The following is a 25,354-nucleotide window of genomic DNA, read 5'->3' on the forward strand; positions in this document are numbered from 1 at the left end:
GAATCTAGTTTTCCCTCCGCGTCGGAGGCGTAGCTTAGGGCGGGCCCTCGAGCCACCCCTCGATGATTGGCCGCCTCACTCAGAGGGGGTGGCCCGGCGAGCCGTCCATCCTCAGTGCGGTCACTTCCTGTGGAGTTTCCCCAGCCCAGGGAGGAGGGGGAAGAGGACGAGGGGGAGGAGGGCGGTCGTCCGGGGTTAGGTTGGGGGGGGGGTGTTGGTCCGTCCAGGGCGGGGGATGACTCACGGCCCATCCCATCGCCCCGACGCCGCCCGCCCGCGCAGAGCTCTCTCCATGGCTTAGCGGAGGAGGCGGTGGCGAGCGGGGGGGAGGGGGACTCTTATTTTGTTAGGGGGACCGGGCCGAGGCCCGACCGGCCTGGAAGGGCTCGCCCGGGGCCGGGCGTCATGTCTCATGCGGCCGAGCCAGCTCGGGACGGCGTAGAGGCCAGCGCGGAAGGCCCTCGTGCCGTGTTCGTGCTGTTGGAGGAGCGCAGGCCAGCCGACTCGGCCCAGCTGCTCAGGTGCGGGGCCGCCTGGGGCCGGTGGTGCCGACTGGGGTTCTTGGGGGGGACAACGGGAGCCCTGGACTGGGATTGGAGGCCCTCGGCCTAGGCTTGGAGGACGTCGGGGCGCCGGTCTTGGGGGGGGGGTACCTAAGGAATCCGGCGGTGGCCTGCTTGGACTGAGGCTTAAAGAAGTCATGGAAGTGCCTTAAGGGAGGCCTGGTGCCGATTTGGGGGGCTCTTGACTGGGTTTAGAAGGGGAAGATTCTGTTGTGTCCAGAGCCTGGTCTAGGGTAACTGAACTTGGGGGACTGATGCTGAATTTGGGCTCCTTGAGTCAGGCGTGAGGGGAATTAATTTGAGGGGGAACTCTGTAGGTGAGGCACTGATCTGAAGGGACTTTTCCCCTCAGTGTCAGAGAAAGGGTCCTGGGAGACACTGGGAGACAGAAGTGCTGTCTTGGAAGCTGGGTTGCTTGAGGCTCTGTTTGGGGATAACAGGACTCTGGAGGGATTTGGGGGTACCTCAGATATGCTACACGGGACCAGCTTTGTGTGTGTGAGTGAGCAAGAGAAGCAACATTCAAGACTTGACCCGAATAATCACTTCACCCCTGCCCACCCACCCAGCTGGGTCAGATCCCAGGGATAGTGGAAAAGCCCTCTTCCCACACCCCCCTAGGGGCTTGAATGGGAGACAGTGAGGCAGACAGAGGCAACAGAGATGGTGCTACTTCTTAGGTCAGGGAAGAAGGCCTCAGACCTTACTTGGGAACCCAGACGAGGGTCTTGTTCCTGCTGCCACCCATCCTAGCCTCTCAGCCAGCCTGGCTCACCCCCTGCGCGCGGGCGCACATACATGTGCACACGCACACGCGCGCATACATTCTTTTTCTCCCCCTCCCAGTCTGTCTGTCAGACCCTGGAAATCATCTCGAATCTGTCCCTAGAGCTGGAATGAGCACCAATTGCACCATCCCTGCCGGGGTGGGCCCTCTGTGGCCTCTTTGCATCCTCAGTTCCACCAGCAGGCTTGTAAGCCCCTCTCTGTCCACACCCTGCCCACCCCAGGGCCCATGTCTCTGAACTTCTGGGCAGTGGGTGTGTGAGCAGGAGATGGGGCTTTGCTTTCTTCCTGGGATTGTGCTGAGCTCAGCGGCTCCCCGAGCTTCCTCTTCCCGACTTCCTGGGTGGTTTTAGGTCCCCATCTGAGGGTGAAGAAAGGAAGGAAGAAGACAGATCCTTGGGGAGGGGAGAGAGTTCTCCTCAAGCGAAGTCACCCACAGTGTCTCAGGATTCTAAGTCTTTGACTTAATTCAGGATGCATATCCATTCACGTGCATGTGAATGCCCCCTACACCCTAGGGTCTTGCCCCCCCCCCCCCCCCCCCGCCCGGCCTGGAGGGCTGATCCGGAGCCTTTGCACCTAATGCTTCCCCATCTTCTGATGCCTTCATAACAACCTGGTTCATCACAGTAGTGGGAATAGTTGAAAGGGGGGGTGTACATGGCTTTTTATTTTGTGTCAGTGGGTGTTGGTATTAGAGGTGTGTGTGTGTGTGTGTGTGTGTGTGTTTCTATCCAAAAAAACAGAAGAGCGCTGGATAGGCTCCTCCCGCCAAGAAAAGAATGCTCGTCTAAGCGGATCATCCATCCCAATTCTCCTTCTTTTAAATCCAAATTGCTGGAATGAGGAGAGCCCTTGATATTTCTGTTTCGTATTTGTGTGTGTCTTGGCATACCCTGAACTCAGGCTGGGGGGGTGGGTACTCATTTGCAAAGTCGTGGATCCTTCCATCAAGTGAATCATCGACCCCAGTTCTTTGTGATGCATTCAGTTTGTGTTACAATGGACTGTTGGGCAAAGGATGCTCCTGCCGTGCTATTAAGTGTATAGACCCACGTGGGCTCACCTTCAGCTGCCAGGACCCCAGTAGGGGGTGTGGGGACTGGAAGAACTCTGAATGCAAAGTCAGGACTCCTGCAAAGTGAATTGTCATTCCTAAATTCTTCGCTTCTCTTTTCCCTCAAACCCAGGTTGTTACGCTTGATTGTGTTAGAGTGAGGAGTTGGGATCCAGGCAATCTTACTATTTTTAATCCTAAGGGACTATGGGTAACAGAGCAAAAGAGAGTGGGGAGGGAAGAGGGGTGTGGGGAGGGAGGAAGACCTGGGAATTCCCGCTGGTGGTACCCAGAGGAGTGGCCTCCTCTGAGGGATGCACTCTGTTCCCCTCTCCCCTGGTGTCTCTCTCCTCCCACTGCCCACTCTTTCTTTCTCTCTTGGAGGGGAGTGAGGTCTCCATACACTCACTGACCATCACCCTTCCCTCCCTTTCACCCTTAGCCTCAACTCTTTGCTTCCGGAATCTGGGATTGTTGCCGACATCGAATTAGAAAGTGTCCTCGATCCGGACAGCTACTACGAGCTCAAAAGCCAGCCCCCACCGCTACGCTCAAGGTCTGTCTCCTCTGACTCCCCTCCCAAGTCCTCAGGCCCCTCCATCCCCTCTGGGGCAGAGGCCCTCAGTGCCAGGCCAACCCTTTCGGCAGCCTGCATTTTCCTGATCGGAAAATTGGGGGCCTGAAAGAGTATGTCACACAGGAAAGCAGGTGGCCAAGCTGGGATTCCATTAGCTTGAACCAGACCTCCCCTGCCCACCCCCCCCCCCGCCCCCCAACCCACATTCCCATTCATACACAAATATTGCAGGGAGCCTGGGATGGCCTGTGTGTGCCCAGCCGCCCCGCAGAGCCCTACCCACAACCCCTGCTCACCCCTTCCCCCACTCAACAGACTCACCCACCCCCAACCCTTGAGGAACCCCTGCTGGTCTCTTCTTTCCCCCAGCTTGGAAGTCTAAATGTGCTGAGTCATCGGCCTGGGCTCTAAGAGAGGGGAGGGGACCTGGAAGAGGGGCAGGAAGAGAGGATTGTGAAATCTCTGAGATTTTCAAGACTGACTAGCTCCTGGGACTAGAGGCCCAGGCAGGGGCAGATGAAGGGCCTGCACTTGCCCCTGTAGCCAGATGCCCATGATCAGGAGCTCAGGGAGCATCCTCAGCCCCAAATTGAGCTTAAGAGCCCTCTGTATCCTAATCGACTGCCACGGCCCCAATTTGGCATCCTTATGCTCTCCTTTAAATAGGATGAACCGCTCTCCCAGAGCCTAGCAATGGCATCTCTCCTCAATGTTTGAGCAGGCCCCGATCCAGCCTTCACCATAAGGACCAAGGGCTGAAACTCCCCCCCACACCTCCAGACTGACCTCTAAGGGCTGGGACTCAGCCTGGCTCCACTGTCTCCCCCATCAGACAGTGACCCCTGAGGGCTGGGCGTGGGCTCGGTCCCTGTGTCTCCCCTGTCAGACTGTGACCCCTGAGAGCCGTGACCAGGCCTGGCTCCTCCACATTGTGGCCCCTGAAGGCGGACACCAGGCCGAAGCCCAGCATCTGCTGTATCCCACGATGACTCCTTAGGCTTGGGATGAGACTTTTAGCTTACCTGTGGCCCCATATTTCCCATTCCACAGCCTCCCAATATCACTGCAAGCCACCCCAGCTCCACTCTCTGCATCATCTTCTGCAGGGGGCTCCAGGACCCCTGCCATGTCGGCCTCTTCTTCATCGCGGGTCTTGCTGCGGCAGCAGCTAATGCGGGCCCAGGCCCAGGAGCAGGAGAGGCGTGAGCGACGGGAACAGGCCGCAGCCTCTTCCTTCCCGAGCCCTGCCCCTGCCTCTCCCGCCATCTCAGTCGTCGGCGTCTCTGCGGGGGGCCACACTTTGGGCCGTCCTCCCCCTGCTCAGGTGCCCAGGGAGGTGCTCAAGGTAAGGTGACATCCGGAGGCCCTGGGAGGGGTCTCAGTGACTGAGGAGTGGTCGTGGTGGCTTCGGGCCCGAGGTCCTAGGCGTTCTAAGGAAGGTCCCAGTTACTGTTCAGATAGGCTGTGTTAGCGTCCCATTGCGTTTGGGGCTTCCGAGGCATTCTTGTACAGGAGTGAGGGGTTCTTGGGAGCCACAGGATGTCTGGGTGGACCATGGAAGGTCGTGGGCACCTCGAGTGGGTGCTGGGCCTCCTGTGAAGTAACCCCAGGAAGAACTTCGCAGGAAGAGCCTCCTGTGCGTGTGATACATGGAGAGTTTGGCCACTGGGCTGACTTGGGAAGCCATGTGTGGTTCTCAGGTCTCCTAGGTGATGTCAGAGACGGGGGGGCGGGGACTCTTGGGAACTGTGACAGGGTGCTCCAGAAACTGAGGGTTTCTGTCAGCCGTGGGTGGCTCTTGGGGGGCTGGGAGGGATTTCGGAGAAAGAGACTTTGGGTCCTGGGGGAGACTTCCCAGGATTTGGGGAGGTAGGGGCGTCTCAGATTCTGGGCCTAGTTTGCTGGCCTGCGCCTAGAAACAGATGACCTCTGAGGGTCAGCCTGGGGCTCAGAGTCATCCCATCCTACCGTGTCCCCTTCCGTCCTTCCTCGCGCTTGTCCCCCAGGTGCAGACCCATCTGGAGAACCCGACACGCTACCACCTACAGCAGGCACGCCGGCAACAGGTGAAACAGTACCTGTCCACCACACTCGGCCCCAAGCTGGCTTCCCAGGCCCTCACCCCACCACCGGGGGCTGCTGGTGCCCAGCCGCTCCCTGCGCCCGAGGCTGCCCATGCCGCCGGCCCCGCAGGCAGCGCTCCCAACAGCCCCATGGCACTACTCACCATTGGGTCCAGCTCAGAGAAGGAGGTAAGCGGCTGCAGACAACCTTCCCGTGCTCTCCCTTGTGTAGCTTCTTCTAACCCTCATCCATATTGCCTTCTTCCCCTAGATTGACGATGTCATTGATGAGATCATCAGCCTGGAATCCAGCTACAACGATGAGATGCTCAGCTATCTGCCCGGAGGCACTGCAGGGCTGCAGCTCCCCAGCACGGTGAGGCCCTGAGATGGGAGGCTGGCTGACCATCAGTCGCATCCCTCTATCCCTGAGACGACACCCAGGCTGGCTGTGTATATAAGACCCTTACTTTGGATCGTACTAAGATAGAGAAGGAGGCTGTGGGATGAGAAGAGAGCATACCAGGGCCCTGGTCCCTTGTGTTGGGCTGTGTGGAGAGGTAGACCTGGTAGATGCTGATAGATACAAGGGTGGGGACTCCGTGGAAATAATCAGGGCATACCCAGGCACTCAAGCTGCCATGTGGGAGGGACCAAGGAATGGGACTCTTGTAGCAATTTGAATGTACCAAGAGATTCAGGTCATTGGGACATACCCAGACCATGTAGTGATTGGAACATAGCAAAAGTCTTAAAACCCGGTGTGGCTGAACCTTGGGGTGATTGGAACGTACAACATCTCTTTCAGTGAACCATGCCAAGAGGCTGGGTCCTTGTAGAGAGTGGATAAAACTCTCTAGAGCAAGGGATGTGCCACTAAATTATACCATTCTGGTTCTGGAACATTCCAGGAGTCCCATAACTTGCTTTGGGACATACCAAGGGGCTGTGGCTTTGTTTCTTTCTGACACCCTGAAAGGACAGAAGCGTGTATAAATTTGGCACCAGCTTATCAGAACTTTTTATTGATTTGGACACAGCTAGAGACTGGGGCGTTATATCTCATGGATCCAACAGACTAGCAGGAGTTTCAAGAGATGATAACTCATCAAGAGGTGGGACTAATTACTTAGGGATTAGTGTGTAGCCCTAGAGTATATCCGGGAGAGGGCGAAGGAGAGAGAAAAAAAATCAAGGCTGGCATAAAAGCAGCGCTCATTGAGTAGTTGGACAAGAAATCCTGAGAGATCAGAAGGTGTAGGAAGATACTAGAAGTCAGGGGCTTGGTGCATGACCATGTGCGACACAGTCACAGCAGAAGACTAGAGATCGTGCTGGAACTCTCCGGAAGGCCAGCTTTTGGATGGAACGTTACCATGACAATTTCCCAAGGTCTGAGAAGATTGAGCTGGAGTGTTCCAAGAATGCCGACTTGGAATGTTGTGCTAGGAGGGGCTGACGGGCTGGAATGTTGCATCGTAGCCGACAAAGACCTGCGAACGGGTGGTTTTCCAGCATTGCTTCTCAGAGCCACCCCCAGAGTTGGGGAGAGGGGCTTCAGAGGTCGCTGAGGTATTTGAGGGCGTGCAGGGGCATGATGGACAGGTCCAGCAGACTGGGGTCCCCCGGCGAAGCAGGGTGGGTCTGCGTGAGCCTGTCCCCCGCTATTGCATCCCGCGCAAAGTTCCCCTGAACGAGAAGGAAGAGTCCCTGCGTTGAGCCAGCCACTCCTTGCATTAGGTTATCTGTGGAGCGTGTGGAGGGGTGGGGCCGGGTTCTGAGAAAGGGCCAGGCCTGGGACTGGTCCTAGCTGTTGTCTCTCTGCCCTCCTTGTCCCCAGCTGCCCGTGTCAGGGAATCTGCTTGATGTGTACAGTAGTCAGGGCGTGGCCACGCCAGCCATCACTGTCAGCAACTCCTGCCCGGCCGAGCTGCCCAACATCAAACGGGAGATCTCTGGTAAGGGCCAGGCTCTTGGCCCCCCTCCGGGGTGAGCCCCATGTCAACCAGGTGGGCCTGATGCCGGGGGAAGGGGTTTAAGTGGACAGAAAGGGGCTGTTTGCCCTCTTCTTCCACATGGCCCATGGGCTTGCTTTTACCCTATTTCCTCTCGTCTCGCGTTTAACAAATGACCTGTTACCAGGGCTTCTTAAAAAAAAAAAAATCATAGGGGCGCCTGGGTGGCTCAGTTGCTAAGCGTCTGCCTTCGGCTCAGGTCATGATCCCAGGGTCCTGGGATCGAGCCCCACATCGGGCTCCCTGCTCCGCGGGAGGCCTGCTTCTCCCTCTCCCACTCCCCCTACTTGTGTTCCCTCTTTCGCTGTCTCTCTCTCTGTCAAATAAATAAATAAAATCTTTTTAAAAAAATCATAAAAGTGGCACTTAAAAAAAAAAAAAGTCACTTCCCTGCCTGCACCCACCAGATCCTATCCCCAGCAGCCGTACGTGTTGCCCTCCATCTCTCCCATGTCCAGAGGCCCTGACTGCCACCCCCTCTCTTCCAGAGACCGAGGCCAAGGCCCTTTTGAAGGAACGACAGAAGAAAGACAATCACAACCTAAGTGAGTGAGCTTCCGCGTCCTTGCCAGCATGCTGTGTAGCCCTGCCTCAGTCCATGCTGGCCTTCCTTGGGGGCGGGGGGGGGGGGGGGGCTGTCCCTTCAACAGCCTCCCCACCCCAGCTCCTCTTCCCTCCTCAGCCTGTTGACAACTTTCCCACTCTTCTCCCTGCCCCCCCCAAAGTTGAGCGTCGCCGGCGATTCAACATTAACGACAGGATCAAGGAGCTGGGCACCCTCATCCCCAAGTCCAGTGACCCGTGAGTCTGGGCCGGGGAGCCTTGGGCTGGCGGAAAGTGGGACGAGGGCCCCATTCTCCCAAAGCTGTTCCTGGGTGGAAAGTGCCCGGCGTTTTCCGCTCCTGGCCCTGGCCCATCCAGCCTTCGTCACCCCGAGCAGGGGCACAGACCCCCATTGTCCCCAACCTACAATTTTAGGTGCATGACATTGCAGTCTGTGTGCCTCATCTGGTCCCCATATGACAGAGGCACTTTGCTTTTGGTTCATTTAGTACTTCCTAATTATTCATTCAAGAGACGCATTGAGCTGCTTTGTGTCAGGGACCGCGCTAGGCCCGGAGGATACCAGAGGGACAAAACAGGCAAAAATGCCTGAGCTCCTGGAACTGATACTTTAGTGGAGGCAGACAGACCACAAACAAGATAAATAAGTAAAATCTGGGCAGTTATGAGGAGTGTTGTGGAGAAAAATAAAGAAGAGAAGATGGGGGGGTACCTGGCAGGCTCAGTTGGTAGAGTGTGCTACTCTTTTTTTTTTTTTTTTTAAGATTTTATTTATTCATTTGAGAGAGAGAGAAAGAGAGAGAGCACAAACAGGGGGAGAGGGAGAAGTAGACTCCCCAGTGAGCTGGGAGCCCGATGCGGGGCTCGATCCCAGGACCTGGAGATCATGACCCGAGCTCAAGGCAGATGCTTAACCATCTGAGCCACCCAGGCACCTCAGCGTGCGACTCTTGACCTCAGGGTCGTGAGTTCAAGCCCCACGTTGGGCTTAGAGCTGACTTTAAAAAAAGAATGGAAGATGGGGGAATGTTGGCGAGGGTTACACCTCGGGGTGAGGAGGGCGGGCGCAGGGCAGGCCTGGACTGAGGAGGCAACGTTTGCGGTGAGGCAGGAACCATCTCTCTGGGTGTCTGGGGAAGAGTGTCCCAGGCAGAGGGCCCAGCTAGCCTGGAGGCCCTGAGGCGGGAGCCTGAATCTGCTCTTCCCCCGGAACGACTGGGCAGGGCATTCCGTCCCCTTGGTGAACCCCGCAGCCCCCGAACTGTGGGTCTAGGCCCGCGGCGGGCTGCTCTGCCGCGGACGGTTGCCCCCTCAGCTCCCGCCGCCCCCGACGACGCAGCGCTCCCTCCTGTCCCCCGTCGGGCCCTGCAGGGAGATGCGCTGGAACAAGGGCACCATCCTGAAGGCCTCTGTGGATTACATCCGCAAGTTGCAGAAGGAGCAGCAACGCTCCAAAGACCTGGAGAGCCGGCAGCGCTCCCTGGAGCAAACGAACCGCAGCCTGCAGCTCCGGATCCAGGTTTGCGACGAGGAGGCCGGGGCACAGGTGACAGGGGGCTTCCGACAGGCAGAGGCAGAGCAGGCCAGCATTTTCCTGGCACACTTGGGGGATCCCCGGGCCGCCCCGACGGGCGCGCCTGTGACGACAAGTAGCCCCCAGAACCTTAACGGGAATGGCGCCGAGCATTGGCTCGCGCGTATGGTGTAGGTCCCGTGCGGCGCGCTGTGCCGGGAGCCCGGCTCCGTTTGCTCAGGTAGCCCCGGCTCGGATGCTCTGAGGCTCGGATGCTCTGAGGCCGCGTACTCGTTGTACAGAGCGCGACTCGGAGGCCCCGCGAGCTTACGCAAAACCTGCCTCGGGTCGCACAACTAGTGAGCAGGCAGCAGAGGTGGGTTTGGCACCCAGGCGGCCCGCCCTTGGAACCGTCAGACTTCTCTGCCCCTGAGGAACTGTGAACCCCATCTGATCCCGCCCCCCCCACCCCCTACTTTCCGCAGGAGCTAGAATTGCAGGCGCAGATCCATGGTCTGCCGGTGCCTCCCAGCCCCGGGCTGCTCTCCCTGGCCACAACCTCCGCCTCGGACGGCCTCAAGCCAGAGCAGCTGGACGTTGAGGAGGAGGGCAGGCCGGGCACAGCACCATTTCCCGCAGCGGGGGGGTCTGCCCAGAGTGCTCCCCATCAGCAGCCCCCGGCGCCACCCTCGGATGCCCTTCTGGACCTGCACTTTCCCAGCGACCACCTGGGGGATCTGGGGGACCCCTTCCACCTGGGGCTGGAGGACATTCTGATGGAGGTGGCGGGGGGGGGGGTGGGGGGACTGTCGGGCGCCCTGTCCCCACTGCGGGCTGCCTCTGACCCCCTGCTCTCGTCGGTATCCCCCGCTGTCTCCAAGGCCAGCAGTCGCCGCAGCAGCTTCAGCATGGAGGAGGAGTCCTGATCAGGCCTCACCCTCCCCTGGGAATTTACCACCCAGGAAAAGAGGACGTGTCAGGAATGAGGCCCCGCCTTTCCCCCCCCACCCTCCCGTGAGACTGCCCTGCCCAGGTGTTCTGGGGGACGAGCAGATGTGATGAGGTCCCACCCCCGTAACCAGGCGAGGAGGAGGAGTCAGGTGAGGCCCCGCCCCCTCCCCACAATACCAACCAGTGAGGTGTTTCAGCCGTGGAGAAGGCGGTAACCTCCGGGCCTGTCCCCTGGAGATCACAGCCTCGCCCCTGCCCCTTGGGACCTGCCCTTGCCCAGGTGTGGGAAGGAGGCGGGGTGAGCTAGGCCCCTGTCGCTTAGGGACTTTCCTAGCCAGGTCTCCTGGGATAAGGAGGTAGCAGGATACCGGTCCACCCCCTCTCTTGGAACCACTAGTCTAGTCCATCCTGGCAAGGAAGAGGAGTCACAATAACAGAGGTCTCACCCTGGGGGTTTAAGCCCTGCCCCTTTCCCCTGATCCCCGCCTTGTCCAGCCGAGGAACAGAAGTGAGGAGGAGAGCGAGCCCTTCACCTGGGAGCTCAGTCCTGGCCTTCCAGCAAGGCAGGAGCTAGGCTCCGCCCCTTCCCTATAGGCACAGCCCCTCGCAGGTATTTCAGGCACGGAGGAGTCCGTGAGATCAGGCCACGAGGAGATCACAGACCTTGTCCCTTAGCAACATCCCATCCAAGCATTCCACGCTGCAGGGGGGAGTGGTACTTCAGCTCCCCAGCCTTAGCCTGGGACCAATGGGACCTAACCCAGGAGGGCTCTGAGCCAACCTCGCCCTTGGAGAAGGGGGCAGATCTTGAAATCTTGTGGGTCGACATTCCAGACCTCCATCAGGAGTGAGAGCTAGACCCTCACCCTTGGGTAGAGTCCCGCCTCCTACCTTGAAGGGCAGTTTGGGGAGGTGATAGGAATTAGGGGTCCTGAGTCCAGGTTCCCAGAGCCAGCACCCCAGCACTCTTACAGTCTGTAGAGGAACAAGATGAAGGAAGGGGCCTTTCTGGGGAGTTCCCAAGCCCAGGAAAAAAGTGGAAGCCTACCCCACCAAAGCAGAGGGTTGGAGGGAGGGTTGCAAAAGCATATGTATCCCTCTTTGGTTTATCTGATTTTTTTATTGACCCCCCCCCCTTCTCAGAAGCTAGGTCACCTCCAACCTCTGGCCTCCACCCAGTTCTCCATTTGGAGGAATCCTCCCCATTTCAGAGCTATTAAGAGACACTCCCTGCCCATCCTCACCCTTCCTACCACATACACCCAAGGTTGTCAGCTTCGGATCCTTAGGGTCAAGCCCCAAGGAGGGTGTACTAAGGGGTCTGTAGGTTTGTGATTAAAATAATAAATGCTAGGCGTGTTTGATGCGCTTTTAACTTTGGCAAAGAGTCTCCTATTCTTGCATTTAACTACAATGAGCACGGTTGGGGCTGGCCAGGAGGAGGAAAGGGTTTTGGAAGAAATAGATTTAAGTGGGATGGATAAAAGAACTTAGAGGGGCTGGAGGAAAACAACCTGTAAGCAAAGGCAGTCAGTCCTTAACTACCTGCCAGACACCCTCCTGTTCCGAGTGTTTCACTGAATGGTTGAATCTAAGGAATACTTATCAAGAAAGTGCCGCTTCTTATTCCCATTTCATGTTGGGAGAAACCGAGAACTAGAGTTTAACTCCCTGAAGATACACAGCTGGTAGACGGACGAAGAGCTAAAGGGTAAAATTAGGAGAGCGAGAGATCTGGTTTGAAGCATATCACCACCCAGGGCAGAGGGGGCAAAGATTTTCTCGCACGCTCACTTTGGAAACCGATAAGGAAGCATATGAGGATATCTCCTGGCAGGCAGTAGAGGTCTACCAGATGGTCCAAAGGGCACAAACAAAAACCATAAAGGTGGAGGGACAGGCAAGCAGTTCCATTTTGGGACAAATGTTGACATTTGGGGGGAATTTAAATGGAGGTAAACAAACACAAATAATCTTGAAGGCTGGAAAAAATATATTATTTTTGGAACTCCTCCACCAGACTCTGACTCCCAGGACGGGGATTGGGCCTGGCCCTGCGTCTGCCCCAGCAGATTGGAACCACCACCCTTCCTACCCCTTTCTGGCCTGTCACACTGACCCCTAAGGCCTGGTTGCTGAGCCTCTAACACCAGACTGGCAGCTTCCTGATAACCTTTTCTGGACTTTTTTCTCCTCGAATCTGCCATGTTCTCTTTTTCATTTTGTGAACATAACATGTAATGCCCAGAAGTGTTTTTCTCAAAGTTTGTATTCTGAAGTAAGTTTAGCTTTACAGAAGAGCTGCAAAGACATTGACGTTCCCATACCCATCAACCAGCTCCCTCTAATGTAAATATCTTACAGAACCATGGCATATTTATTGATGCTAAGAAAATAACATTGGCACAGTACCAGGAACTCAACCTTCAGACTTTACTTGGATTTGACTTTTTTCCATGAAAAATTTTTTTTTCTGTTCTAGGATCCAAGTAAGGAAACTGTTATCTCTTCCTGTGTAGCAAATTACCACAATCTCGGTGGCTAAAAACAACACACGTTCATTTCCCAGATTTTCTGGGTCATGAATCCAGGCTGGCTTAGCTGGGTCTTCTACTTCTGTGTCTTTCCCAAGGATACCATCACGGAAGGTGTTGGGCGGGATTCAGGACTCCTCTGGAAGTGGGACTAGGGAAGGATCTGGTCTGAGCTCCCATGAGTTCGGGCAGGACTCAGTTCTCTGTAGCCTGTTAAACTGAGGGCCCCAGTTCCTTGCTGGCTGTCAGCTGGGGGTGCCCTCAGTCCTTGACATGTGTTCCTTTCCTTCCATGAGGCAGTTCACAGCATGGTAGTTTGCTTTGTCAAAGCCAGCAAGAGGGGTGCCTGGGTGGCTCAGTCGTTAAGCGTCTGCCTTCGGCTCAGGTCATGATCCCAGGGTCCCGGGATCGAGCCCCACATCGGGCTTCTTGCTCAGTGGGAAGTTTGCTTCTCTCTCTCCCAGTCCCCCTGCTTGTGTTCGCTCTCTCACTGTGTCTCTCTCTGTCAAGTAAATAAATAAAATCTTTAAAAAAAAAAAAAAAAAGCCAGCAAGAGAGAGTCAACTAGGGGTACGGAAGTTGCAGTCTCTTGTAATCTAATCGTGGGAAGTGACATCTCCTCAAAGGCGAGGCATTTTCTTGGTTAGAGTCAAGTTACTCCAGGGGAGGGGATTGCAAGAGACCATGAATATCAGTAAGCAGGGACCAATGAGGGGCCATCTTAGCAGCTCCCTACCACGTTGCATTTAGCTGCCATATCTTGGTTTCTTCTGATGGTTTGCGGTCTGTCCACTGAGAAGGGCTAGATGCTGCTCTTCTAAAAACAATGAGCATCTTTAGTACCCAGATCTTGGTTTCTAAATGACACTCTCCAGTAAAAGGAACCAGGGATCCTTGGAGAAATGGCTGGTCGTAAGGCCAGGGTAGGGAACTACAAGATGGGCCTGGAGCGACCCATAGTCCGAGAAAGTAAGGAAGTACCAGAAAAAAAAAAAAAAAGGAACATGTCATAAGGATATAAGAGCCATCCTGAAAGCTCCCAACGGCCAAAGCTGGAACAGCTTGAGCAACAAAAAAATAATGATAGTATTGGTTTATAGTCCCCAAAATGAAATGTCTGTGATCCGTACTTATATAAATCAATGATATGATTGAATAAACAAATGCTGGCTACCAGACAACTCCATGCATAAAATTCCAAATAATAATAAATATAGAAGGAATGAGGGAAATAGAAAATTATTGTTAAAATACCACAGTAATAACTGCTGCAGACCTGATCCACTAAATGCAAATATTAGTGGGCAAAACTTTAAGGTGAACATGATAGTTGCGCGGCCTTAAAGTATTGTCTCCAAAATTTTTATTAAATACTTGATCCCCACTGACCCGAAAGAGTTGGAGCTTAATTCCCCTCCTCTTGAATCCGAGCTGGGCTCAGTCACTTGCATCAAATGACAAGAGTATGGAAAGTGAAAAACAGTAACTTTGCAGTGGAAAAATCTGACAGACACCACCTTAACCAAGAGATGAGTTAACATCACCAGTTCTAAGACACATTGCTGTCATGTACCCCCTGAAGTGATACAATGAGAAGGCATTTCACTTTCATAGAATTCTTCCTCAAAACCCCATAACCCCTGTGTAATGATGAGAAAATAGCAGAGAAAACCGAGTCAGGACAGGGACATCCTACAAAATATTTTACCCACATTCCTCAAGTGTCAAGATCACATAAGACAAGGAAAGACTGGCTGTATGTTTAAGCAAACACAATCATGTTTGTCTCCATCTGTCAATTCTGGCTTTTTTTGGAGGGAGGCACTGAGACCCAAAAGCTGGTGTCATTCTATGGATAAGTTTATCAAGGTTATCTGGTGTCCTATGCTCCACTGGATGGAACGTGGTGACTGAGATAAGAGAAACACGCAGTGAGCCTGGACTGTACCTTCTTTCCACCTGGGTCATTTTCAGGACCTCCCTGTAGGGCAGTAGAGCCTAAGCAGAGGATAGCAATATAGCTGAGCTGGGAGTGACAGATCAGATTGCAGCGCTGCTGGGATTTCATTCTACTGGAGAAAAAGCAGCTTTTTAGAGGTGGACTTCCAGAAATCACCATAGGCATTCCTGTAGGTTTTTGGCCAAATACTAGGCTGTGCAGTCTTACAATAAAACACTGGGAGGCCAAGGAGAGATCAGTCCTGGGATTCTGTGAACTAAATGGATGCTTGCACAGTTCTGGGAGACATAGGTCTTTTTTTTTTTTTTTTTTTTTCCTAGGCAAAGAACTTTATTAACCTTGTTTCAAACTTTATTCCCAGGCTTCTTCAGCTTAACTAGCTGCAAAGAATGAATTGTGTATAAGCCAAAACTGAAAAGAGCTGCAGTGTCCAAGGGGCTTGGGCTTAAAAATATTAGAGATCTACATTTTATCAGATCCACGAACAAAATTTTAAAAAGCAGTCATAATATAAAATAGCAGCTCCCAGTAACTTCTTCAAGTTTTATGTTCTTCAGAAGTTGACTCAATTCAGTTTGCTTCATTCTTGGAAGCTTCATCAAAATTCTCCACAAGATCTGGAACTTCATCATCATCATCCTCTCCGGTAGCAAGTGGTGCTTTTCCATCCACAGATTGTTTGGGCAGAGCTTCAGCCAGTCTTCTTAAACTAGTCAGACTGTCTGCACCAAGTTGGTTTAAGATACTGGGTAGCATTTCTGTCAGCTGCTTTGTCTCAGCATGGCCTGTAATGGTGAAAGTGTTCGCTGCCAGTGATGCCTGAACTTTGGGGTTGTTAAAGTGGATCACTGTTCCTTGGTTTGTGAACATATTCACTTCTTCAATACCAGAGATATTGTTTACCCCTAACTTCTTTAAGGAGAACTGAAGTTTTTTATCATCTGCTGTAGCCGTTCTATGAACCACCTTCTTCTTTCGGCGAGCAGTTCCTTTCCCACCAATGCGCACTTGTGCTTGCAGTTTGGCGAGTTTCTCCTGGTTCATGATAGTTTCTTTCATCTTGTTGGAGCGGAAATGGGACCGCGCGGGGGAATAGGGTTGGCGCTCAGGGGGTCTCGGGCGGACCAGCTGAGATTAGGAGCACACACGCCTGGGAGACATAGGTCTTTTGACCAGCCTGAGTAGAGAGTCCTCATCCAATACCCTAATGAGAAACAAACATGCCTTAAGAGTAGGCCACTTCAGCTCTAGCTAGAGTAAGGGTTACTGTAGATCCTCTCTAACATATCCTTTCTTTTTTTTAAAGATTTTATTTATTCTTTGACAGAGAGAGAGATAGCGAGAGAGGGAACACAAGCAGGGGGAGTGGGAGAGGGAGAAGCAGGCTTCCCGCGGAGCAGGGAGCCCGATGTGGGACTCGATCCCAGGACCCTGGGATCATGACCTGAGCCGAAGGCAGACGCTTAACGACTGAGCCACCCAGGCGCCCCCCTCTAACATATCCTTAAAACATGTCTCAAGAGGATCAAGCTGGGGGCACCTGACTGCCTCAGTTAGTAGAGCATGTGACTCTTGATCTCAGGATCCTGGGTTTGAACCCCACATTGGGCATAGAGTTTATTTTTTAAAAAGATTTTATTTATTTATTTGACAGAGAAAGACACAGCGAGAGAGGGAACACAAGCAGGGGGAGTGGGAGAGAGAGAAGCAGGTTTCCCGCTGAGCAGGGAGCCCGATGCGGGGCTCGATCCCAGGACCCTGGAATCATGACCTGAGCCAAAGGCAGACACTTAACCGACTGAGCCACCCAAGCGCCCATGAACAATACATTTTTAAGCTTGATATTTTATATATATGTATAATTATATATATTATACATAATATATATGATTTATATATATAAGAACACCTTCCTGTATAACCCACACTTAACAAACGGAGAAGACTACTTTCTTTTTTAAAGATTTTATTTATTTGACAGAGAGAGAGATAGCAAGAGCAGGAAAACAAGCAAGAGGAGTGGGAGAGGGAGAAGCAGGCTTCCCATGAAGCAGGGAGCCTGATGCAGGGCTCGATCCCAGGATCCTGGGATCATGACCTGAGCTGAAGGCAGACGCTTAACGACTGAGCCACCCAGGCACCCCTAGAGTTTACTTTAAAAAAAAAAAAAGAGGATCAAGCCAAATTGTGGGATTTACTATGTCTGTAGATACAATATACATAACAATGACAAAAAGGGCAGGTTTTGGGAAACTATACTGTTGCAAGGCTTTTGCAGCTCATGTGAAATGGTATAATATTAACTTTCAGTTCACTGTGATAAGTTAAGGCTCTGTAATTAACAGAGCCACCTTTAAAGAAAATAATAAAAAGAGGGACAGATGAAAAGCCAATAGAAAAATAACAATTGAATATTAAAATATATTTGGTTAACGCAAAAGAAGGTGGGAAAGGAGGAACAGAGGATCAAAAACCAGAAGGAACAAATAGAAAGCATATAACAGTATGATAGAGCTTAATCTGACCATATCAGTAACTCCAAAAAGTGTAAATGGACTAAAAACCCTCTTTAAAGGCAAGGATTTTAAGACCAGAAAAATAAAAAATAATACCCAAACAGAGCAACAGAGCTGGGTGCAAAATTTAAAGGGATGTCAAAAAAGTCAGTAGGGGCACCTGGTGGCTCAGTCATTTATGTGTCTGACTCAATCTCAACTCAGGTCTTGATCTCAGGGTCATGAGTTCAAGCCTCGTGTAGGGCTCCATGCTGGGCAGGGAGCCTACTCAAAAAAAAAAAAAAAAAAAAGGAAACTACTAAAAAAAGTCAGTAACCAAGATAAATAACAACATCTTGGTTTTTTATTTTAATTCCAGTATAGTTACCATACAGATAAGTAACATTTCACTGCAATTTTGACAATAAAGTGAAAATTAATGCAAAGCAATCCATGATGCACACAATATCAAAATTGGACATCAAGACAGAATTCCAAGCTGCACTTGTACTACCCCAGGAATCATGCAACTTATGGGGGGTGGGTAGGCTTAATGACATACAAAAAAAAAAAATCTCTCATGAACTGGTGGTTGCCAGTGGGGACAGGTTCCAGGGAATGGACAAAATAGGTGAAGGGGATTAAGAAGTAGAAACCTACAGTTATAAAATCAATCACAGAGATGAAAAGTATAGCATAGGAAATATAAACAATAATATTATAGTAACATATGATGACAGAGGGTGACTACGCTTATCATGATGAGCCTTGCATAACGTATAGGATTGTTGAATCACTATATTATACACAAAACAAATATAACATTGTATGTCAAATATACTTTTATTAAAAAAAAAAACCTCTCACTTGCAATTTGTTTTGAAGGTCATAGTTCATCCTGAGGGAAGTTGACAAGTTTTTTCCATTGTTTATAGCTCCCATCAAGGTAAAAGGGAACGTTTTATTTTATTACAAACACATGTTTGTGTGATGTTTTAAATATTGAGAGCACTTAGGTAAGTATTACAAATTTGATTTATTGATATATTTGACTTTTCACAAATTAAATTTGATCAAATATCAAACATTTTCTGAACAAACAATATTTTTTACCAGGAAAAAAAATTGACCAGGAAACATTTATACTTTATTCATTTAAAATAGTGATAGTTTGCTATTATTAGATTCTTTTATAAAAAATTATTTTTCTTTGTTTTTTAATATTTTATTTATTTATTTGAGAGCGAGAACACAAGCACGGGGAGGGGCAGAGGGAGAAGCAGATTTCCCGCTGAGCAGGGAGCCAGATGTGGGGCTTGATCCCAGGGCCCTGAGATCATGACCTGAGCTGAAGGCAGATGCTTAACTGACTGAGCCACCCAGGCATCCCAAAAAATTATTTTTCAATACTTGTTTTTCATTAACGTTTTTTTCTTTTAAAGATTTTATTTATTTATTTGACAGAGAGAGAGAGAGACACAGCGAGAGAGGGAACACAAGCAGGGGAGTGGGAGAGGGAGAAGCAGGCTTCCCTCTGAGCGGGGAGCCCGATGCGGGGCTGGATCCCAGGACCCTGGGATCATGACCTGAGCCCAAGACAGATGCTTAACGACTGAGCCACCCAGGCACCCCCAGACGGGATATTCTTATGTCTGCCCTAAAAACAACATTAAAAACAGGTACGGATATTTAATGGGCACCAAGATCAAATATAATCAAGGCATTTTGCTCACAAATAAAAAACATTTATCATATATTAAGATACATACTATGGGGTGCCTGGGTGGCTCAGTCGTTAAGCGTCTGCCTTCAGCTCAGGTAATGATCCCAGGGTCCTGGGATCGAGTCCCACATCGGGCTCCCTGCTCGGCGGGAGGCCTGCTTCTCCCTCTCCCACTCCCCCTGCTTGTGTTCCTGCTCTCGCTGTCTCTCTCTCTGTCAAATAAATAAATAAAATCTTTAAAAAAAAAAAAGATACATACTATGAAATGACAAAATACATTATTCTGAAAACAAAAGCATCTTGGTGAAAATCAATTATAAATTTGTATGGGACTTATCTGTGTGGGGTGATATTTTGAATCAAGTGGGAAAAGTTAGTAAGGCTCTGTAATTAAGGGGGAAAAAAATGACTGGGGTACCTGGGTGGCTCAGTCCATTAAGCATCTGCCTTCGGCTCAGGTCAGGGTCCTGGGATCCAGTCCCACATCTGGCTTCCTGCTCAGCGGGGAGTCTGCTGCTCCTTCTCTCTGCTCATGCTCTCCCTCTCTGTCTCTCTCAAGTAAATAAAATCTTAAAAAAACCCATAACTATATAAAAAGCTGCATGCTTAATAGATGGCCCATTCCTCTGCTTACAACAAATTAGAGAATGTAACTTTGAAAGAAATTTTGCTGGGGCGCCTGGGTGGCTCAGTCGGTTAAGCGTCTGCCTTTGGCTCAGGTCATGATCCCAGGGTCCTGGGATTGAGCCCCACAACAGGCTCCCCGCTCAGCGGGAAAAGCCTGCTTCTCCCTCCCCCACTCCCCCTGCTTGTGTTCCCTCTCTCGCTGTGTCTTCCTCTATCAAATAAATAAATAAAATCTTGAAAGAAAGAAAGAAATTTTGCTGAATGTACAATGGTAGCACAAAATATGAATATACTTACCAAATTTCTTTTAATTTATTTTTTTAAATAAACTCTATACGCAGTGTGGGGCTCAAACTCACAACCCCAGATCCAGAGTCCTACACTCCATCAACCGAGCCAGCCAGGAACCCTATAATTAACAAATTTTAAAATAAACTAAAAAGGATAGTACAGAATTTGAAAGTGTAAAAAAAAAAAAAGAAATTGCAAATGTATGAATCACTGTTTGAGAACATCACTTATAATGGGAAAAGTGCATATCCAACAGAAATTAACGAGATCATAGATACTCTAATTTCACATTTCATATGGTGATAAGAAAAATTAGTGGCTTCAAATTTTGGATTTTACCCAGAGATAAGTTATTTTCTACAAACACATCTGATTTACAAAAGGCAGCCATTGACTTTGTTCATAATATTTTGATCTAAGTCCTGCAGAAATTTATCCAAAATAGTTTGAAGCAGCATGGAATATCAATAATTTGTAATATAAATTCAGCCTTATGTTTAGATCTTCTAAAACTGATTTACCAATTTTGCTTAGTGCAATCTTTTATTTTTACTTTTTTAAAGATTTTAGTTATTTGAGAGAGAGGGAGAGAAAGAATGAGCAGGGGAAAGGGTAGAGGGAGAGGGACAAGCAAACTCCATGCTCAGCATGAGCTGGACATGGGGCTTGATCCCAGGACCCTGGTGCCCCCAAAAAAATTTTATTAAGGAAACTTTATGCCCATCATGGGGCTTGAACTCACAACCCTGAGATCAAGAGTCACATGCTACACCAATTGAGCCAGCCAGGTGCCCCATATACCACATTTTCTTTATCCATTCATCTATCAGTGAACACTTGGGTTGTTTCCGTACCTTGGCTGTTGTAAATAATGCTACAATAATCATAGGGGTGGGGCACCTGGGTGGCTCAGTCGTTAAGTGTCTGCCTTCGGCTCAGGTCATGATCCCAGGGTCCTGGGATCGTGTCCCACATCAGGCTCCCTGCTCCGTGGGAAGCCTGCCTCTCCCTCTCCCACTCCCCCTGCTTGTGTTCCCTCTCTTGCTGTGTCTCTTTCTGTCAAATAAATAAATAAAATCTTTAAAAAAAATAAGCATGGGGTGCATATATCTTTTTTAATTAGTATTTTCATTTTATTTGGGTAAATACACAGTAGTGGAATTTGTTTTTAAAAATTTTATTTATTTACTTGACAGAGAGAGAGAGAGTACAAGCAGGGGGAGCAGCAGAGGGAGAGGAAGAAGCTGACTCCCTGCTGAGCAGGCAGCCCAATGTGGGGCTCCGTCCCAGGACCCTGGGATTGTGACCTGAGCCGAAGGCAGACGCTTCACCGACTGAGCCACCCAGGCGCCCCAGTGGAATTACTGAATCATATGGTAATTCTATTTTTAACTTTTTGAGGAACTTCCATACTGTTTTCCACAGTGGCTGCACCACTTTGCATTCCCACCAACAGTGCACAAGGGTTCCTTTTTCTCCACATTCTTGTCAACACTTGTTATTTCTTGTCTTTTTGATAACAGCCATTCTTTCTGGTGTGAGGTGATAGCTCATTGTGGTTTTGATTTGCATTTCCCTGATGATTAGTGATGCTGAGCATCTTTTCATGTTTCTGTTGGCCATCTGTGTATCTTCCTTGGAAAAATGTCTATTCAGGTCTTCTGCTCGTTTTTAATTGGATTATTTGTTTTTTGGGGTGTTAAGTTGTATAAGTTATTTATATTTTTTGAATATTAACCCCTTATTGTGTATATCATTTACAAACATCTTCTCCCATTCAGTAGGTTGCCTTTTTGTTTTGTTAATGGTTTCCTTCGCTGCTCAAAAGCTTTTTATTTTGGTGTGGTTCCAATAGTTTAATTTTGCTTTTGTTTCCTTTGCCAAAGGACACGTACCTAGAAAAATGTTTCTATGGCTGATGTCAAAGGAATCACTGCTTATGTTTTCTTCTAGAATTTTCATGGTTTCAGGTCTCACGTTTAGGTTTATCATCCATTTTGAGTTTATTTTTGCGTATGGTGCAAGAAAGTGGTCCAGTTTCATTCTTTCGCATGTAGCTGTCCAGTTTTCCCAACACCATTTCTTTTTTTTAAGATTTTATTTACTTTATTTGAGAGAGAGACAGTGAGTGAGAGTCAGAGAGAAGGAGCAGGGAGGAAGGGCAGAGGGAGAAGGAGAAGCAGACTCCCCGCCGAGCAGGGAGCCTGATGTGGGACTCAATCCCAGGACCCTGGGACCATGACCTGAGCTGAAGGCAGACACTTAACCAACTGAGCCGCCCAGGTGCCCCCAGCATTTCTTTTTTTTTTTTTTTAAGATTTATTTTTAAGTAATCTCTACACACAACATGGGGCTCAAACTCACAACCCTAAGATCAAGAGTCGCACGCTATAGTGACTGAGCCAGCCAGGCACCCCAATACCATTTCTTTTTTTTTAAGATTTTATTTATTTATTTGAGAGAGAGAGTGAGAGAGAGAGAGAGCACAAGAGGGGGTAGCGGGAGAGGGAGAAGCAGACTCCCCGCTGAGCAGGGAGCCCGATGTGGGACTCGATCCCGGGACTCCAGGATCATGACCTGAGCCGAAGGCAGTCGCTTAATGAACTGAGCCACCCAGGCGCCCTCCCAATACCATTTCTTGAAGAGACTGTCTTTTCCCCATTGTTCATTCTTGCCTCTTTTGTCATAGATTGACTATATAAGTGTGGGTTTATTCCAGGAGTCTCTATTCTGTTCTATTGATCTATGTGTCTATTTTTGTGTCAGTACCATACTGTTTTGATTACTACAGCTTTGTAGTGTATCTTAAAATCTGGGATTGTGATGCCTCCAGCTTTGTTCTTCTTTCTCAAGATTGCTTTGTCTATCCGGGTCTTTTGTGAGTTCATACATGGCCTTGAGAATATTTTAACAGTACCAGTCACAGTGGTGTCCTGCAAAAGAAGTTTCTGTAAGTTGAAGTTGATTAAAAATTATTTTAGATTGTTACTTGGTCAGGGGCGCCTGGATGGCTCAGTCGTTAGGTGTCTGCCTTCGGCTCAGGTCATGATCCCAGGGTCCTGGGATCAAGCCCCGCATCGGGCTCCCTGCTCAGCGGGGAGCCTGCTTCTCCCTCTTTTGCTCCCCCTGCTTGAGCTCTTTCTCTCTGTCAAATAAATAAATAAAATCGTTTTTAAAAAAAGATTTTTACTTGGCCAGGAGAAATTGTCAAACATGGCAATTCTCTCAACTGAAAACAAGATAAGCAAGAAGCAGTGTTTTGAAAATATTATTGGTGAGCTTGCTTCTATTAAAGCAAGGAATGCAAAATTATAATAAATTCTATTTTTGGTATAAATAAAATATTCAAACTTAAAATAGGGTGCATTTTAATGCATCTACTTCTCCATTTGTCAGTTTTTCCCCACAAATTTAATGTTCTAGAACAAATTAAATTAAATTAATTAAAAATAAATAGGGGCACACAGTTTTCCTTGTTTCAGGCTCCAATGTGGCTTGGCATGGGACTACACCCAACTATATGCTGTCTTTGGGAGAAACACATTAGATAAGAAGACACAAACAGTTTGAAATTTAATGCATGGGGTGTGCCTGGGTGGCTCTGTCGTTAAGTGGCTGCTTCGGCTCAGGTTATGATCTCGGGGTTCGGGGATCAAGCCCCAAGCTGGGCTTCCTACTCAGTGGGGAGTCTGCTTCTCCCTCTCCCTCTGCCCCTCCCCTGCTTGTGCTCTCTCTGTCTCTCTCTTTCAAATAAATAAAATCTTTAAAAACACAATGATTTATTTAAAAAACAAAAAAAAGAAATTTAATGCATAGAAAAACATATATCATGCAAATATTAAACTTAAGAAAGCTGGAATGGTTGTATCAATAAATTAATAAAATACACTTTAAGACTACGTGTATTACCAGAGATAGAGACATTTCATAATGATAAAAGGGGAATTCATCAGGAAGACATAACATCATAAATATGTAAGACACCTAATAACAGAATTTCAAAATACATGATACAACACAAACATAAAGAGAGAAATACACAAGTCTACAATCATGATCAGAGATTTTAATACCCCTGCTTTAGTAGTAGGTAGAATTACAAGATTAACAAAAAAATAAAGAGATTTCCACTTCCAACCAAGATATAGTAACGGGGACAAAATTTACCTTCCTGCCTGAAACAAATAAAAATCTAGACAAAATATATGCAACAACAAATCTCAAGATATTGGACATCAGGCAATAAAGGAAAGTGATCCCCGAGAGATGGGGAATAAACAAGGTGAGCCTTATGATTGCCCAGCTTACTGCCTAAGACAGAGAGGGCCAACTCGGGCAAAACCTATAAGCCTAGAGGGGCCTGGCTGGTTCAGTTGGTAGAGCATGCGACTCTTGATCTCAGGGTGGTGAGTTTGAGCCCCCCAGTGGGGGTAGAAAGCATTTCTTAAAAAAAAAAAAAAAAAAAAAACAACTTAGAAGTCTGTCTGTGTTGAGGAGACAAATCTTGAGAGTCTAGTGGAAGCCAAGGCAGTTAAAGTTAGCAGGGAAGAGTATCAGAGCATAGAGGGATTCACAGAGAGGCAATTCCAGAGACCTCCAGGGGATTTCCACTGGTATTCAGTTGAGTGTTAATCAACACAGGCTTGTGAGGAAACTACCCAAGGGCAGGGAAAAATACACGAAAAGATTAAAAAGAACAATACCTGGAATTCACACTGAGCAGGAAATAATACCTTTTCCCAAAAGCCAGAGAGGGAAAAATTCACTGGGTAGAGTACTGAGAAGGGTCTTGCCTTAGTAGTGGGGACACTTAACCCAAGTCTCAACACTGCGGTGATCCTGCCTAACAAAGCTTAAAAGCTGTACCTGAAAGTAACAAAGTGTTTCCAAGTAACTTAATCACATCCCCAAACAAAACTCAAGAATAGTTAGAGGAATACAGAAATATCCAGTACCCAACAAGGTAAGAGTCACAATGTCTGGCATTCAATACAAAATTATTAGGTATGCAGGGGCGCCTGGGTGGCTCAGATGGTTAAGCGTCTGCCTTCGGCTCAGGTCATGATCCCAGGGTCCTGGGATCGAGTCCCACATCGGGCTCCTGGCTCAGCGGGGAGCCTGCTTCTCCCTCTGACCCTCTCCCCTCTCATGCTGTTTCTCTCTCGCTCGCTCTCTAAAAAATAAATAAATAAAATCTTTAAAAAAAAAAATTATTAGGTATGCAAAGAAACAGGAAAATACAACCCATAATGAAGAGAAAAATCAATAGAAACAGACCCAGAAATGACACAGATGAGGGAATTAGTAGACAAGGATATTAAAAGAGTTATTGTGACTGTATTTCATATGTTCAAGAAGCTAGAAGAAAGACTGGACATGTTAAGTAGAAATGTGGAACATATATAAAAAACCCAAATTGAACTTCTAGAACTGAAAACAACATCTGTTTTTATTAATATTTTATTTATTTATTTGAGAGAGAGAGAGAGAGTGCACGCAAGTAGGGAGGAGAGGGAGAAGCAGGCTCCTGAGAGCAGGGAGCTTGACATGGGACTCGACCCCAGGACCCTGGGATCATGAAAAGAAAGAAAAGGTAGATTATTAGATTATTTACAAATGAATGACAGCCTAATGG

General features: G+C 49.0%; 2 protein-coding genes across 5 annotated transcripts; one reads left to right on the forward strand and one right to left on the reverse strand.

Annotated features, from left to right (window-relative positions):
• The first annotated feature begins 230 nt into the window (after window positions 1–230).
• Window positions 231–11,469, forward strand: TFE3 (transcription factor binding to IGHM enhancer 3). 2 transcript variants are annotated; one of them, XM_044911979.1, is made up of 10 exons: window positions 231–521; window positions 2,849–2,962; window positions 4,034–4,328; window positions 4,990–5,235; window positions 5,318–5,422; window positions 6,887–7,004; window positions 7,550–7,606; window positions 7,787–7,862; window positions 8,997–9,144; window positions 9,624–11,469. In XM_044911979.1, the coding sequence occupies exons 1-10, from the start codon at window positions 406–408 to the stop codon at window positions 10,062–10,064; spliced, it is 1,716 nt and encodes a 571-aa protein (XP_044767914.1). In that variant the 5' UTR covers window positions 231–405; the 3' UTR covers window positions 10,065–11,469. The 2 variants fall into 2 exon arrangements, with proteins under 2 accessions (XP_044767914.1, XP_044767915.1); XM_044911980.1 differs by having other exon boundaries at window positions 5,032–5,235.
• Window positions 11,470–14,883: 3,414 nt separating this feature from the next.
• On the reverse strand, window positions 14,884–18,922 carry LOC123323427 (transcription factor BTF3). 3 transcript variants are annotated; one of them, XM_044911983.1, is made up of 2 exons: window positions 18,907–18,922; window positions 14,884–15,644 (listed from the first exon to the last, which is right to left on the reverse strand). In XM_044911983.1, the coding sequence occupies exon 2, from the start codon at window positions 15,640–15,642 to the stop codon at window positions 15,154–15,156; it is 489 nt and encodes a 162-aa protein (XP_044767918.1). In that variant the 5' UTR covers window positions 15,643–15,644; window positions 18,907–18,922; the 3' UTR covers window positions 14,884–15,153. The 3 variants fall into 3 exon arrangements, with proteins under 3 accessions (XP_044767918.1, XP_044767916.1, XP_044767917.1); XM_044911982.1 differs by lacking the exon at window positions 18,907–18,922 and having other exon boundaries at window positions 15,154–15,200; window positions 15,258–15,727; XM_044911981.1 differs by lacking the exon at window positions 18,907–18,922 and having other exon boundaries at window positions 14,884–15,727.
• Between the last annotated feature and the right edge of the window lie 6,432 nt (window positions 18,923–25,354).

Source organism: Neomonachus schauinslandi, chromosome X (assembly GCF_002201575.2).
Source record: "Neomonachus schauinslandi chromosome X, ASM220157v2, whole genome shotgun sequence".
Lineage (NCBI taxonomy): Eukaryota > Metazoa > Chordata > Mammalia > Carnivora > Phocidae > Neomonachus > Neomonachus schauinslandi.

Excerpts from the sequence above, each read along its gene's own strand:
- TFE3 (XM_044911979.1), top strand. The coding sequence starts at position 406 with ATGTCTCATGCGGCCGAGCCAGCTCGGGACGGCGTAGAGGCCAGCGCG. Across the intron at positions 7,607-7,786 it reads GAAAGACAATCACAACCTAA|TTGAGCGTCGCCGGCGATTC; the intron begins GTGAGTGAGCTT and ends CCCCCCCCAAAG. Across the intron at positions 7,863-8,996 it reads ATCCCCAAGTCCAGTGACCC|GGAGATGCGCTGGAACAAGG; the intron begins GTGAGTCTGGGC and ends CGGGCCCTGCAG.
- LOC123323427 (XM_044911983.1), bottom strand. The coding sequence starts at position 15,642 with ATGAAAGAAACTATCATGAACCAGGAGAAACTCGCCAAACTGCAAGCA.